Raw genomic sequence first — 13,835 nt, forward strand, 5'->3', positions numbered from 1 at the left:
TTTTAATGATATAGGTGAAAAATGAGCCTAGACCATCTGCATATGGGTTTCTAGAGATATGTCAAATCAACAAAAAAGAAACAAGTTACAAAAGGAAGTAAAAAGGATTGCATGTGATATCCAGATAAATATCTTTTGCTAGAATGCAGCGGCATCCCCATGGGTCCACGATCTACGGAGTATACCTTCGCCCAAAGGCCATCATAAACCCGCTACTAAACAGGATGCTAGATTTATATCTCTTCTGGCTGTATTTAGACAAGATGCACATAGGCTATATACACATCGCCCTGGAAAATCCAAGCAACTAATTTTTCTTTGTCTCTTCTTAGCGTTACGCTTTATACCATAACAAATATTCATCAATGGCTAAGAGTGGAGATGCATGAAAAGTAGCCACCAAGGTTTTATACCAACTCGATTTCGAGGCTCATTGCTAAAAATGGAGCATGGTCTATCTTAGTGATGTTCACCGCCTTGCTGCTTGGTGAGCTCGTCACTGTATATTTGGGACAAAAGCAATCGGTTAGTGGATTTCGTAAGATAATGCAAACTTTAACTGGGGAGCAAGCTTCTAAGAAAGTGGGGAGGAGAAACGTACATGTGGGCATCAAGCTCGTCAAGGTGCTTGCGCTGCTGCTTCAACTTCTCCTTGAGGGCACGGAGCCTGTGAAGAGGCTGGTTAGTACTCTACTTCCTTTATAATGATGCTAGTAGCCGGCTTCGCGGGATATGAGAACATCCCAGGGACATCTTTCTTTTCTTGAGAGCAAACGTACTTTTCAATCTCCTGTTGCCTGATGAACATATTCTCCTGTGCGGATTCCTTCTTGGTCCAGGCGTCACTGTTGGAATTGCAAATACTGTCAGCGTTTTATTTTTTTTTAAATTTTTTTTCAGTGGCTTCTCTATGATTTCTGTACGAACCCAGATTGGACGCCGCCTGGGCGGACAGCACCGGTATCACCTTCGCCCATTCTGGCAGCAGCAACGGAGAAGGATCTGTAAGCAGGAAGTCTGCTAGCTTGAGCGGCTCTGGCGATGGAGAGGCGGAGCATGGCTTTGAATGTCAAGAGGGTGTAGGTGAGATGGTTGTGATTATGTGGGCGGTGGCAACTGTGAATTCGGATTGCAACGGGTTATTGTTAGCTCGAAGGATCAGGTAGTGGTCTAGTTACAAATGTACGGCCACGTAGAGGACAATTGAGATGAGAGCAGAGGTCTCTTCCTTACCTCGAGCTTGGGTTGGGGGGATTGCAGGCAGTTATGGGCAGTTCGCAGTGGCTCTGGCCGGAGTGACGTTTCCCGCCTTGATGTGCAGCTCAGTTGGCCAGCTGGGTGGCTTTCGAATGGAGCTAGGCCCAGATAGGCTTAGCGGCTATTCACCCCCCTCTGCCGCCGACGTCATGTGACGGGCCATTTGGGACGACGACATCATCAAATCTCAGCAGCCAGTGACTGGTTGGGGCCCTTGGACCAGCTTGATATGTGTCCGAGATTGCTCTGCCAGGGGTTATGGTGTCAGTGTCAAGTCCGGAGAATATCGTAAATCCCCCCCTGCTGAGCCATCAATATTTTCAACACAAGATGCCTGTTAAGGAGTTGAGATTTATATTGTAATTTCGTACAGAGTACAACTATATTACAATGCAGTGGATACGGTGGGTGGTCATTATTGCCGCCGAACTATTTATGGCCAGGTGTCAATAGTGTGCACCCGACGGTCTCCTACTCCGTTCGAGGAGCTGAGGGATACATGTGGCAAAATCGTGAGCCACGCTGCAAAGGGCTTCTCTTTGATACTGAGAGGGTTTCAAAAAAGGAGCGTAGGGTCAACCGGGCATTTATAACCAAATAAGACGTTTTGACGCTCTTAGAAGCAAAGCAGGAGAAAAGACGGCCCCCAATTCCGGAGATAAAGCGGCAAACAAGCCAATGTTAAGCTCTTGATTGACTACAATAATCTCAGGGCGTCCCGGGACTCCTTTTTTTTTTTTTATTTCAGGTTCCACCGGGGCGGGCTTGAGCATTCCACAGCGTTGGCACTTCAACCAAAAGGTGAATGTACTTGCGCATGGCCGGGCCAGCAAGCCCCGGGGTCGTGGTTCCCAAGGGCCCCAACTTGCCCGAGCTCCCTCCCATCGACCCTAACGAGCGTTCAAGGGGCGTCGCTCCGTAACCTGGCAGTGGGCGCTGGGCTGCATTACCTCATTGCGAGCCACCCTGCGGCGCGTGTGATTGGCCGGCCCACGGGCTGCATATGTAAGCGGCCGGTGCTGACTGTACACGCAGACGGCGCTAGGCCCAAAGCGGACGGCCACCCAAAACATCTCCACCTCCCCTTTGGCGTATTACTCCCAGTCAACCTCGTCCAACAAAACCTCACTTGCTTCCACCATCTTCCATTGCTCTTCTTCTTCATCTCCATCATCAACCAACGCCCTCTCCGTCTCCTTTGCTGATTCCGCGATTCTTGATCCCACTTCCCTTACCATAGCCCAGCTTGCCTTCGCCTTTAGTCGTTTGCTCTTTTTCTCGGTAAGCCACTTTCCTGTCGACATGTGCGCTGCCCACGAACGGGGTCACCCTTTCTCACAAGCCTCCTGCCTGCACCCTGTTCCTGACGCACAATCCCCGCCCATGAACGCCTCTGCTGCCTGAGTCGCATTCATTCCCTCCTGGCTCTTCTGTTTGTCTGCCCCAAATTTGACCTCATCGTCACCCTGTGCGATGGCGACGAGGCTCCATCTTGCTCCTTGGTGCTTCGCCCTCGACCACCCGCTGCAACCCGCCCATATCAAACCACGTCCACCACCTCAGCCTCTGTTGAACGCCTACACATTTATCCTTGCTGCGTGTTTCGTGTTCCTCGTGATTCTACCTATTTTTTATTTTATTTTTTAATGTCGCGTTTTCCTCCCTTTTTTTTTTTTTTTTTTTTTTCTCCCGGAACTTCCCCTTTACTTCAATTACCCCTCCTTGAGTTGCTTCCTTTCAGCACCGGCCGCAGTCCACGCTTGAACACCCCCATCAAAACGCGTATAACCCGTTCATATACTGACTCCATCTGACCTAGTAATCTCGATTCATCATGGGTATTGAAGATGCGGTGTACCTCGCCAAGCTCGCCGAGCAGGCTGAGCGCTACGAAGGTCCGTACAGGCACCGCGTCCTCTGCGATCTGCTCTTCCAGAATCATTGACATGGTGCCACAGAAATGGTTCAAAATATGAAGGTCGTCGCTTCTGCGGATAAGGAACTGTCGGTTGAGGAACGCAATCTTCTATCTGTCGCCTACAAGAACGTCATTGGCGCCCGCCGTGCTTCCTGGAGAATTGTCACTTCCATTGAGCAGAAAGAGGAGTCAAAAGGAAACGAGGCACAAGTGACTCTCATTAAAGAATATCGCCAGAAGATTGAGTCCGAGTTGGCAGAGATTTGCGAAGATATCTTGGACGTTCTCGATAAGCATTTGATTCCATCTGCCCAAAGCGGTGAATCCAAGGTTTTCTATCACAAGATGTAAGGCGTTTCCCCCCCCCCCCCCCCCCCCCCCCCCTGTCGCCCACGATATGCGCCTGGGTATTTGAACCCGGACTAACTACGTCACTGCTTACAGGAAGGGTGACTATCACCGTTATCTTGCCGAATTTGCTTTGGGTGACCGCCGCAAGAAGTCTGCCGATAACTCTCTCGAGGCCTACAAGAATGCCACCGAGGTTGCCCAGACTGACTTGGCCCCAACCCACCCCATCCGTTTGGGTTTGGCCCTGAACTTCTCCGTCTTCTACTATGAAATCCTCAACTCTCCCGACCAGGCTTGCCATCTCGCCAAGCAGGCTTTTGATGACGCCATCGCTGGTACGTATTTATGTCTCATATTCTGGAGTCTTGATTAAGAACTAACCCCGGCTAACGCTTTCTTACAGAACTTGACACCTTGAGCGAGGAGAGCTACAAGGACTCCACTCTCATCATGCAGCTCCTCAGAGACAACTTGGTAAGCTGCCCACACTTGACCCAGACGTTCATGCGCATAAGAAAGCTAATTTTGTGCTCTTCTTTTCTATCAAAAGACCCTCTGGACTTCCTCTGAAGCTGAGCCGGCCCCTGAGTCTGCTGCTGCACCCCCTGCTCCCGCCGAGCAGCCCAAGGAGGGCGCCCCTGCCGAAGAGCCCAAGGCTGCCGAGTAAAGTGTAAAGTTGGAGGGGATTTTTCTAGATCGGACGGTATACAGGGAGCACTGGTTCCGTTTATCACTTTGTTTGCTTGAACTGTTTTACTCCCTTGCTTTTCCCGGTCTTTTGCTCGAGATGTTTATTCGCAGCTGATGGAGTCCGACGGGATATTTGGTGGTTGTCATTAAGACGCGTCTACAAAAAGAGACAAAAATTAGCTTTTAACAGTGGTAGAAACTCAAGTTCACGCTCATACTCGAAAACAAAAAAGAAGCTTGTTGAATATGTAATACTTTTACCCCATGTTGGCTGCTCCAGGATTTTCTTTTTGGTGTTTGGATGTAGTTATTCGATGAACAATGGATATTGATGCTTACCTGCATCGCCAGTCAGCGTCTACCACCCAATGAACTCCTCATACCTGCGATAGTAGCTTTCGCCTCGAATTCCTATTCCCTGGGGCAGGCATCGCGGGGATAAACTCTCGTGAGGATGTAGTCCTGGCAAAGGTGATACCAACATCAACAGCCCCATTAACCGTCGTTAGCTTTTTCGTCCGCATTTTCGTAAGATTAGTAGATACTAACAGACCCTCGAACGCCAGACCCCCTACCGATTAATTAAACGGACCAGAAGAAAGAACGCCCATCGAACCCGAGAGCCTATCAATTACATAGCAAGACAATATGAACTTAACTACTCCGAATCCGACGGGGTCTCATTTCAGCGCTATGGGCAGCCGCTTTGGTCCCTAGCCAGCGACACTTTTAAGGCATAATACAAGCTTTTAATGGCGACAGGGACCATGCCGTGTGCGCACGAACGCGTGTTGAGGGCTATCTTTTTAACCAGCAAATCCTAAGCGCTGCATGGAATGGATTCTGTGTCTTTGCGTATTTGGCCAGTGGGATAGATGTCGTTCTCCCGCTTTTCCCTGCCTCGTTGGACCCGCTGTGCATGGGATTTTCCCTTTCTTCCTCTCATTCTCTCTTTCTCGCTCCTTTCACCACCCCCCCATCCCCTGTCCGTCAGCTGGAGCGATGTCTTGTGCAGCCTCGCCGCGGTTTTCTTCAGGCAAACAAACCCCCCCCCCCAACTATGTAACTACGTCATGATATGGTCCAATATAACTCAGCATCGCCAGTTTTCCCCCTCGAAGAAGGAAAAAAAAAAAAAAAAAAGCCTCTCCACTTGCAGAAGGATTCAGAAGTGGCACATGACACTCCAGGGGGACGTTATTCGATCGGGTGTCTCAGGCGAGGAGAACAAACGAGAAGTGACGATAAGGAGCGAGAGAATTAAAAACGCAAAATCCCTACTCCGTACCAGCCATCTAACCGCCCGCCCATGACATCACTCCCAGCCGTACTCCGTCATCAGATCACGGGCAGCTGTTTGAACAAGCCCAGCGATACGCAGTCCAAAACACACCCCCAGTGGGCTTTTCCTTTTTTTTTTTTTTTTTTTTTCCTTCAACTTATTCCCAGCGCCGAGAGAGGCAAGTTTCAGCCTCGCCAGGGGTTGCGTGGGATCAGGATCAGATCACACAGCCGCGTTTGGCGGATATGTCCCATTTGCCTGCATGTCATCGGCCGATTTCCAGGGCTGTTTTTGTTGTTGCCGCCGGCACACAGGTGCGGCGGGTTTGGATGTCAAATCGGACAAAAAGCCCTGCGGGCTGCAGAAACATCCCAGGCACAGTCACTCCTTGGCTATGATAAGTATGGCAATTGGATGGCTTCAAAAACAACCCCCCCGTTGGATGACATCAGAACCCAGCACGATTGCAATTCAACTCGCTCCAGTGCTGGTTACGGAGCGCGTACTCCGCTGGGGGGGTAGAGGAGGGTTGGATCTGGGGTTTGCATCGTCGCCCGCCGCCTCAAAAACTCCCTCCCCCAAGTCTAGTCTCCGCTTAGTCACGATTTTGTTCTAGTTACGGCTCTTCTACAAGACATTCTCGATCTCTCAAGCAAAGCTGGAAGTAGTTCTTAACGCTGCTTTTTCTTTTTTTTTTGGGTTTTCTCCTATCCCCGATATCAACGTTGGCAGCACGAACTACACTACTCCGTACTCCCGTATGTCCATGCGTATTCCCTTATCCATCCCCTCCGTAGCGTAGTCCCATACCCAAACCCAATAGCTCACAAATCCCGCCTCCCGCCCCCCGAAAAGCAAAAGCAAGCAAAAAAAACAAAAAAAAAAAAAAAAAGGAAAGAAAGAAAGAAAAAGGGAAGCAAACAGAAAAGAGTTCATCAAACCACGCAAATCCCCCTCCGAGGAATTTCAAAACAGCCCACTTTTTCGCAAGATCAAACCGAAAAATCCACGTACGTTAATCCCCTCCCTCCTTTACTCCGTACAACAACGCTTGGACCAATTCGCCGTCCGTTGTTCCCAAGGAAGTATCTAGCGCAACAATAACTCCCGGTCCATGGTTGAACGACCGTCGGGGTATGACGTAGCCGTTGGGATATCATCATCGCCGGGAGAGGGGAGCGAAAATACTATATGGCGGCGCGGCTGTGATCAGGGCTGAATGGAATGGGCCCGGTAACGGTTTTCCTCTTCGTCCTCTTTGCCGTTTTCGCCGCCGCCGCCACCCAGCTAGCAATCAAGACTGGCGGGGGTTTTTTGGAAGAGTTGCCAAACAAAACAAAAAGCGAAGCGAAAAAAGAAAAAAAAAGTGACTCCCAGGAACCACCAAGGTCCGAAGTCTCCAAAGATGTCATCTATCAGCTGACGGGATTCTCTGGTTGTAGAAAAACAGGTACGTTTACAACGGCGGGCTGAAAGTGATGGACCAGGTAATTCCCTTTTTTTTTTTTTTTTTATTTAATTTTTAATCAAATAATAATGCATTGCGCTCTTGCTTTCTAATAGATACCTTTGGCTAAAAATAGGCACTTTGTTGAGAATCGATATCAAAAGCTCGCAGCCAGAGCAAAAAGAAAACAGCCAGCCAGGAAGGTCACAGCGGTAAAAGTAAGCCAAAAGAAAACCGGCTATAAGAATATATCTGAGTTATCAAGCAGATAAAAAAAGCTGCAACAGATATAAGCAGGATAAATGGCAATTTTGTTAGTAGAACGTAGGTTAAAAAGAAAAAGGGGGGAACCCTAAATCATAATCTTCAAACAGCTGTCACCGGGTGAGAAGCGAAGAGATAAACGGGGTAGGGAGAAGGGGGGTGAAAAAGGGCCATCGAAACTCAGAAAGAAAAAAAAAGGAAAAATGCCAAACAAGGCAAAACAAAAGAAGGAAAAAAAAAGAGGAACAACTCCATCCGCTCATTCCAGAAAGTGACCCGAATCTCTGCTTCGAAACACGGCGAGTAACAAAACCGGGCTTTGCTACCCATGAAAAAGGACCTCTAAGACTTGGTAGACCAAAAAAATAGAAAGCAGACCAAAAAATAGAAAGCAAACCAAAAAAAAAAAAAAAAAAAAAAAAAAAAAAAAAAAAAAAAAAAAAAAAAAAACCACAGCGCAGAGTAAACAAATGTCAAGTGGTACACAAAGAGACGCAATGCAGCCCACGTGTGGAAGCGCGAGAGGTTCTGCATGTCGTTGGCGGTCCATCCACAGAGGCCAGTGGAGCCGGGCGCGTACAGACGAAGCGGCTGAACATGACTCACAAAAGATGGGGTTTGCTGGCCGGCTGGCTGGCTTCCAACATGCCAAATCAAACCAGGAGAGGAGACGGATGGAGACCCAACAGCCAAGCACAGAGTGCCACCATCCCAGTTCACACGCACACAGACACCCCGGTGTAATCCATTTGCCGAACACAGGCCATACCTTATTTCACCTCCGGCTGGCAGTTTTTTAGGGTGAAGGATGATGAATCCCCTTCGGTCATATGATAAAAAAGGAGTTGTCCAATATGGAATTTTTTTTTTTTTTAGCACATGGGATATACCATTGGAATTACGCGGCAAGACAACATTCGTACCCGAGTTTGCTTATGAAAACAAAGGGGGAAAAAAAGGACACCCGACTCCCGCATAGGAACGATGACAAACGTAGAAATGGATGCAAGGATCAGAAAGCGGAAACATGGCCATCTATCATTGTGGGCTGAAGATAAAGCTTTCCGCCGTGATTCGCCGAGAGATGGTGACGGGAGGCTGCGTCGTCACATGGAACACGAATTTCCTTGTCGTTGGGGAAGGGGATGTGGCAAGAAGACGGGCGGGGGGAAGAAAAATTAACCCAGACTGTCCTTGCTTGGTTTGCTACTCGAATGGGGACTGCAGTGGCGAAGAATGACACAGGGTTCCGTGTCGGACAAATAGAGAGAGAAGATCGTTGCTGATGCCGAACCGGATTGGATATCTTTCGCTCAAATAGGGTGAATCCGGCTATAATGGTGTTTCCATTGCAAGGTCATCAGGCAACCGGGTCCAATGACGAAAACGCAGAGCCTCCACTGGAAGAAATACACTGACGGAAACGGATGGCGATCGAAACGTTCGGGTATCATCAAGGACTGGCCGATGGAGAAAAACAGAAGCTTTTATCCGCGAGCGCAACGGCTTCATGAAATTAGGAGATTAGGGTGGCGTATAAGCTGAGAGAGAATTGAAAAAGGAGCTCGCTAAATGCGATCGGAAGGTCATAACGCGTAATAACGTCATAAAAGAAAAGGCCCAGAAAAGGGGAAGAAAGAAACGGAATAAAAAAAGGAAAAAGAAAAAAGGTCAACCCTGGCTTCAAAGTCCTCTTATCACCATGGCCGTTTCATTCCCCCGGAAGTTTTGGTGTGTGTGGTACGAAGGAAACAACACGACCTTGGAAAAGGTGCGACAGGTGGTCCACCTGCCAGTTGTTGCAGCGTGCGAAAAGCGTACTACTTGTGATGCTTTCTCCCCTTTGTGTGACCGGACGTGGAGGTCAACTCAGCCCTTGCCGACATTGTGCGCGTCAGCCCTCCAATGTAATCCTGTAGAAACCTGTTTTCGCTCTCGAGGCGATCATGATCAGATTTGACTTCATCGATACGTTCAGCCAAAGCCTGTAAGGAGGACTGTAATGTCTTTGCTTGTCTAGATTGCAGGGAGAGAAGTGAAAATAGGAGTTAGCCGACAGCTTGTCACGCCTTATGAGTGAGAGAGAGACCCAGGATGGGGCTTCGAAGTCGGGCACTCACTGTTTGAGAGTCTCTCTCGCCTCTCTGCTCAGTCTCTCAACATCGGCGGAGTTCCTGCGAGGACTCATGGCACGAGCATCATCTGGCGGAAATTCTTCCTCCTCAATTTCAATCTCGGGGTGGTCACGGGGCACGAGGATGGAGGCACTTGGTTTACGCGCCAGGCGAGGGCGATCGGCTCTCGTCTTCCGCTCGTTTTCGCCGTCGGAGCAGGACGACGAGGGAGAGAGGGAGGAGGAGGTGTGGACGGAATTATCATTGAGGTTATTTGTGGTGGTGGTCGCATCGGCAGTTGCTGTGTTGAGGGTGGGAGATGGCATTGTGGGAACGGGGTGAGAGGCACTTTGGTTCAAGACTTCCGTTCCAGCTGCCATACTCGGCGGAAAACTCGCTTGACGTAGGAACCCCTTGAGATGGACGTCTGAATCTCGACTGCTTCCTTTTTTTTTTTATCTTATTTATCTTTTTTTCTTCTCTCTCTTTTTTTCTGATGAACAGGGAGCCGGAAGAGACAGAGGGGTGTCGATGAGGGTTAGAGGGGGCAGGACAGATCAGAGCGAGAGACAGTAGTGGATAGTTGAAATAGGAAGAAATGAGACCTGTCAGGAAATGATTTGTAAGAGAGGATGAGGTTGGAAATGGGTTATTGGTTATCAGCGGGGAGGGGGGGATGTCGGGGATGAGTGTGAGTGAGTGTGAGTGAGTGTGAGTGAGAGAAGCGAGAGATGCAGCGTTGGTGTCAGTTGGCGAGAGTGCGAGGAGAGGAAGAAGAAGAAGAAGAAGAACGACAGCAGAGGCCGAGCGAGAAGAGGCGCATTTCTCTGGGAGGGTAGGAGGGCCAGTAGCGTGATTTTTCGTCCAGGGCTCTTAGTGTTCAGGATTATGGGTCGAGGGATGGAGGAAGGAGAGGAGAGGTTTGGCTAGGGGAGTGAGGGCGGCGAAGAGAAAGACGATCACCATAAGAGAGGTTTAATATCGACGGCGCTGGGGCGGGAAAGCATCTGGCAAGTGGCAGTGGCAGTGGCAGGCGGGTGTCCTTGTAGCGGCGGGTGCGTGGGCGTTAAGTGGAGGCCGCCGGTGGTGCTAATCAATAGCCTAACAGAGGGCCTGCTGGGTAAAGTTCCAACTCGCCCACCCGCCGCCACCTGTGCTTCCGACACATCTGCAAGCCAGCTGTGAGACAGGAGCCAGCCTACGTTGAGTTATACTCCCCTCTCTCTTATTTTTATTTTTTTATTTTTATTTTTATTTTTATTTTTTTTGGGACAGATATTTACAATGCGAACAACTCTGCGACAATGTCGTCTTACAGCGCAAATTATGCGCCGCATGTGTCCATCCACACAGTGGTGCTCTGCGTGCGCCAACCCACTTCCCGTTCCTCACCGCCGCCGAATCATCAAATCAAAAATCCCCGCGACTCAAGTCCACCTTTTCTTTCTTACACCTCCCCCCCTCTCCCCTTCTTTTACAAGGCTGATGAGCTTTCGTGTTCACTACAGAGTGCCTGCAGATTGGAGAGCAGCTTGAACTATATCCGACTTTCTCTTTTTTTTTTTTTTTTTTTTTTTTTTTTTTTTTTTTTTTTTTTGGGATGTTTTTGGTTTTTGTGTGACTTTTCTTACTCTCTCTCATCAAAGTAACTTCCTGGTTGTCCATGTCGTGCGTCAATGTCAGACAGCTGACCAGTGAACGCTTGCGCCGCCGTTCTCCGGGTTTTGATCTGCTGCCGGTTATGGTTTAGCTAAGAGGGGTTGCAGAACCGCCGAAACAAGTATGGAATAATATGGGGAGGGCATGATAAGAGAGCTGCTATAATAGCACAAGTTGATGGGCGGGAGAAAAAACAGAAAGAAAGACCTAGGGTGGGACGGCGACCTCCAGCGATCCCGACATACACACACTACCACATAGTTAACTGTATGTAGGTCCACGAATGTAGCGTTGCAGAATCCGCATTCCCAACGGCCTCTCGCAGCCGGACGGGAGGGTGATGTTATCTGAGACTACCCACAGCAACGAGGCGCGGAATCAGCCATCATTGGACTCTATTCTCCACGTTGGGCTGCGTGTACGCTTCTATGCACAGCTCACGAAGATAGACCCGCCACAAACATGGGACGTATTTCTGCCACCGATTCCCTCAAAAAAGACCAAAAGACCAAATAAACAATAAGAAAGGCAATTAAAAAAAAAAAAATAAGAAAAAAAGAGAGACAACTGCAAAAAGAAGGTGAGAGACAGGATGGCTTGTGGTTTCAAACTATCGAAAACTGTATTTTGACTTGCTTCCCAGCGAAACCCGGTACCGGATCCTGGACGGAACTTAAGCATGTACAGAGTTTGTACTCCGTACAGGGCAATACATACATGTGTCAACATATGTACACTTCTCATCTCCTCAGCTTCCGGATCAATTAGCCGGAATAACAAAGTCTGAGTACGAAGCACAGAGGACATAAAAAGGAATAATAAAAGAAAATAAATTAACAAAACCAAAAAAAGAAAAAAGAAAAAGAAAAGGGTGAGCTCAGAAGAAGGGGGAAAAAAAAAAAAAGAAAAGTGTCGTCGTCGTCACGTCAACTCTATGGGCGTGGCAGGGCATGCGTCCATCCATACGCTGGACAACAGCATGCCGAAAAGAAAAAGAAAAGAAAAAGAAAAGAAAAAAAGACGCTCAGCGGGTACATCCAGCCGAACATCGCACCTTTTAGCCTCATCCGAACTTTCTTTCGATTTTATTTTCGCGTGGAATCGGGTAGTATCGCCGCCTCTCAGTGGCTCCAAAGCGCGTCTTTTTTTTTAAGTTTAATTTTTTCCTTTTAAAAAACAAAAAAATCCGTTCTTGACGATGGGGCAGATTCGAGCAGGAAGGGGACCCCTGGAAACACCCGTGTGAATGGCATCATTGGGCCTGCACAGAGTGGGGAGCGTAAGGGAAGCCCCAAGGGCAGCCACCACGAGGCCAATCGACGGCGAAAGTTTGCTCGCTGTCCTCTCACTTACACACGCACGCTCTCTTTGACATCTTGAAGCACGTCTCTTGAACAGCGTTCCGGCCCAATATGCCTTTGGTAAGGCCCAAAAAAAAAAAAAAAAGAAAAAGAAAAAGAATGTCACACATCGATCTGATAGCTGACAGCTGTCAATCCATGTGATGACTGGTTTGGTGTCATTTTCCCCAGAGACAGACAGATTTTGCATGGTTTCCCCTTCTTTTTTTTTTTTTTGCGTGTCGTTAATCGGATATCGCCAGCGATGACCTTGGGTCTGCCCACCGTAAACCTTGTTATCTCTATCTCTCTCCTTTTTTTTGTCCCGGACTATTTGACATTGTGGTCCAGCAAGACAATGGTGTCGCGGGGCCTCATGGCCCATTGGGATACCTTCAAGCATGAACATTGATTAATAGTGTGAGGCCGGTAAAGTCCGGATACTTTACCTCGTTGACTGTCGAGCCCTGAGCGTTTCTACAGACAAGATGCTGAGCCGATGCTTTTCCGAGAAGGAAAAAAAAAAAAAAAAAAAGGATAATAATTTGGATCAGTCGATTTTCGTCCCATTCCGAAAGGGGGACCGCGCATCATCCATCCTGTCAACTCTTGGTCCTCTTCCAACACACGCACACAAGGCTCTGAGCAGAGTTGGGGCCTGAGCCCCGCTTAGATCACCGGAGCCCTCTTTCGCCCAGGATTATCTGAGGTGAGTTACGTATCCGTACTTCGTACCAGATATTGTGTGCAGAGAACGGAGTATAGGTGGATGTACTGTACACTCCTCGAGACTGGCCACTGTCAAATAACTTTACAACAAAATATCATCGAAAATGCCACAACTCTATGTTACATATACATTCTCTGTACGGAGTTCATACCGTCATCTTCTCCAGGATTTACAGGGATGCCACCAGAATCCAGCGCCAAAACCAGGTCTAAAGGACCCTTATCTCGTTTACCAAATTTAATAAAACACGAAAATCTGTCAGCTCGACTAGCCAGGTCGTTTTCCCTTCCATTTTTCCTCCTCCAGATCTGGAAGTCGGGGGGATTTTCTTTGTTAAGACAGAATCCTTGTGCAGATCCACTGTCGAAGACGCAAGCTGTTTCACCCAGATGTCCATACCACACGGCTTTCCGTATGTGATTTCCAGGAATGAGGTGCGCCGTACTTTTGTACTCCGTATACATTTTATTCACATTTCAAATCTGTATGATTTTATATCTCTCGCAGACCGAGGACACTCGCCGTGTGTACGACGGTGGTGGACCTCGGGAATTTGAGCGATGATCCAGAAACCCAAGGACATCATGAGATGTTATGTATAGTGGGGATGGGTATCGATCCGAACCTACCAGATTAGATTGGACTTAAATCTTCTTTGTGGTCACGCACCCGGAATGTTTCCCCTGACCATAACCGGCCGAATCACAGCTAAGTCTACCAGTATACAAATATGCAGTGTTGCCCATGACTTCTGCTGGCCACGAACGAAGCTTGACCAAGTCC

General features: G+C 48.5%; 4 protein-coding genes across 4 annotated transcripts; 1 reads left to right on the forward strand and 3 right to left on the reverse strand.

Moving 5' to 3' along the window:
* Positions 1–108: 108 nt before the first annotated feature.
* Positions 109–1,311, reverse strand: D8B26_003873 (uncharacterized protein). Its single transcript, XM_066124294.1, has 5 exons — positions 1,234–1,311; positions 928–1,116; positions 780–845; positions 602–667; positions 109–499 (listed from the first exon to the last, which is right to left on the reverse strand). Exons 2-5 carry the CDS (start codon positions 1,056–1,058, stop codon positions 460–462), a joined length of 303 nt encoding a protein of 100 aa, XP_065980374.1. The 5' UTR covers positions 1,059–1,116; positions 1,234–1,311; the 3' UTR covers positions 109–459.
* A 690-nt stretch (positions 1,312–2,001) lies between these two features.
* On the reverse strand, positions 2,002–2,561 carry D8B26_003874 (uncharacterized protein; the record flags this gene model as incomplete). The annotated part of the gene is made up of 2 exons (XM_066124295.1): positions 2,002–2,198; positions 2,387–2,561. The coding sequence occupies 2 exons, from the start codon at positions 2,559–2,561 to the stop codon at positions 2,002–2,004; spliced, it is 372 nt and encodes a 123-aa protein (XP_065980375.1).
* Positions 2,287–4,555, forward strand: BMH1 (14-3-3 protein). Its single transcript, XM_003071662.2, has 6 exons — positions 2,287–2,538; positions 3,077–3,152; positions 3,216–3,522; positions 3,620–3,861; positions 3,930–4,000; positions 4,077–4,555. Exons 2-6 carry the CDS (start codon positions 3,092–3,094, stop codon positions 4,191–4,193), a joined length of 798 nt encoding a protein of 265 aa, XP_003071708.1. The 5' UTR covers positions 2,287–2,538; positions 3,077–3,091; the 3' UTR covers positions 4,194–4,555.
* A 4,474-nt stretch (positions 4,556–9,029) lies between these two features.
* On the reverse strand, positions 9,030–9,703 carry D8B26_003876 (uncharacterized protein; the record flags this gene model as incomplete). The annotated part of the gene is made up of 2 exons (XM_003071661.2): positions 9,030–9,225; positions 9,330–9,703. 2 exons carry the CDS (start codon positions 9,701–9,703, stop codon positions 9,030–9,032), a joined length of 570 nt encoding a protein of 189 aa, XP_003071707.1.
* Positions 9,704–13,835: the final 4,132 nt, after the last annotated feature.

This window comes from Coccidioides posadasii, chromosome 2 (assembly GCF_018416015.2).
Source record: "Coccidioides posadasii str. Silveira chromosome 2, complete sequence".
In the NCBI taxonomy this organism is placed as follows: domain Eukaryota; kingdom Fungi; phylum Ascomycota; class Eurotiomycetes; order Onygenales; family Onygenaceae; genus Coccidioides; species Coccidioides posadasii.

Coding starts and splice junctions, on each gene's coding strand:
- BMH1 (XM_003071662.2), top strand. CDS start 3,092: ATGGGTATTGAAGATGCGGTGTACCTCGCCAAGCTCGCCGAGCAGGCT. Junction 3,862..3,929: donor TTTTGATGACGCCATCGCTG/GTACGTATTTAT, acceptor GCTTTCTTACAG/AACTTGACACCTTGAGCGAG. Junction 4,001..4,076: donor AGCTCCTCAGAGACAACTTG/GTAAGCTGCCCA, acceptor TTCTATCAAAAG/ACCCTCTGGACTTCCTCTGA.
- D8B26_003873 (XM_066124294.1), bottom strand. CDS start 1,058: ATGCTCCGCCTCTCCATCGCCAGAGCCGCTCAAGCTAGCAGACTTCCT. Junction 846..927: donor CCAGGCGGCGTCCAATCTGG/GTTCGTACAGAA, acceptor CAATTCCAACAG/TGACGCCTGGACCAAGAAGG. Junction 668..779: donor AGGCAACAGGAGATTGAAAA/GTACGTTTGCTC, acceptor GCCTCTTCACAG/GCTCCGTGCCCTCAAGGAGA.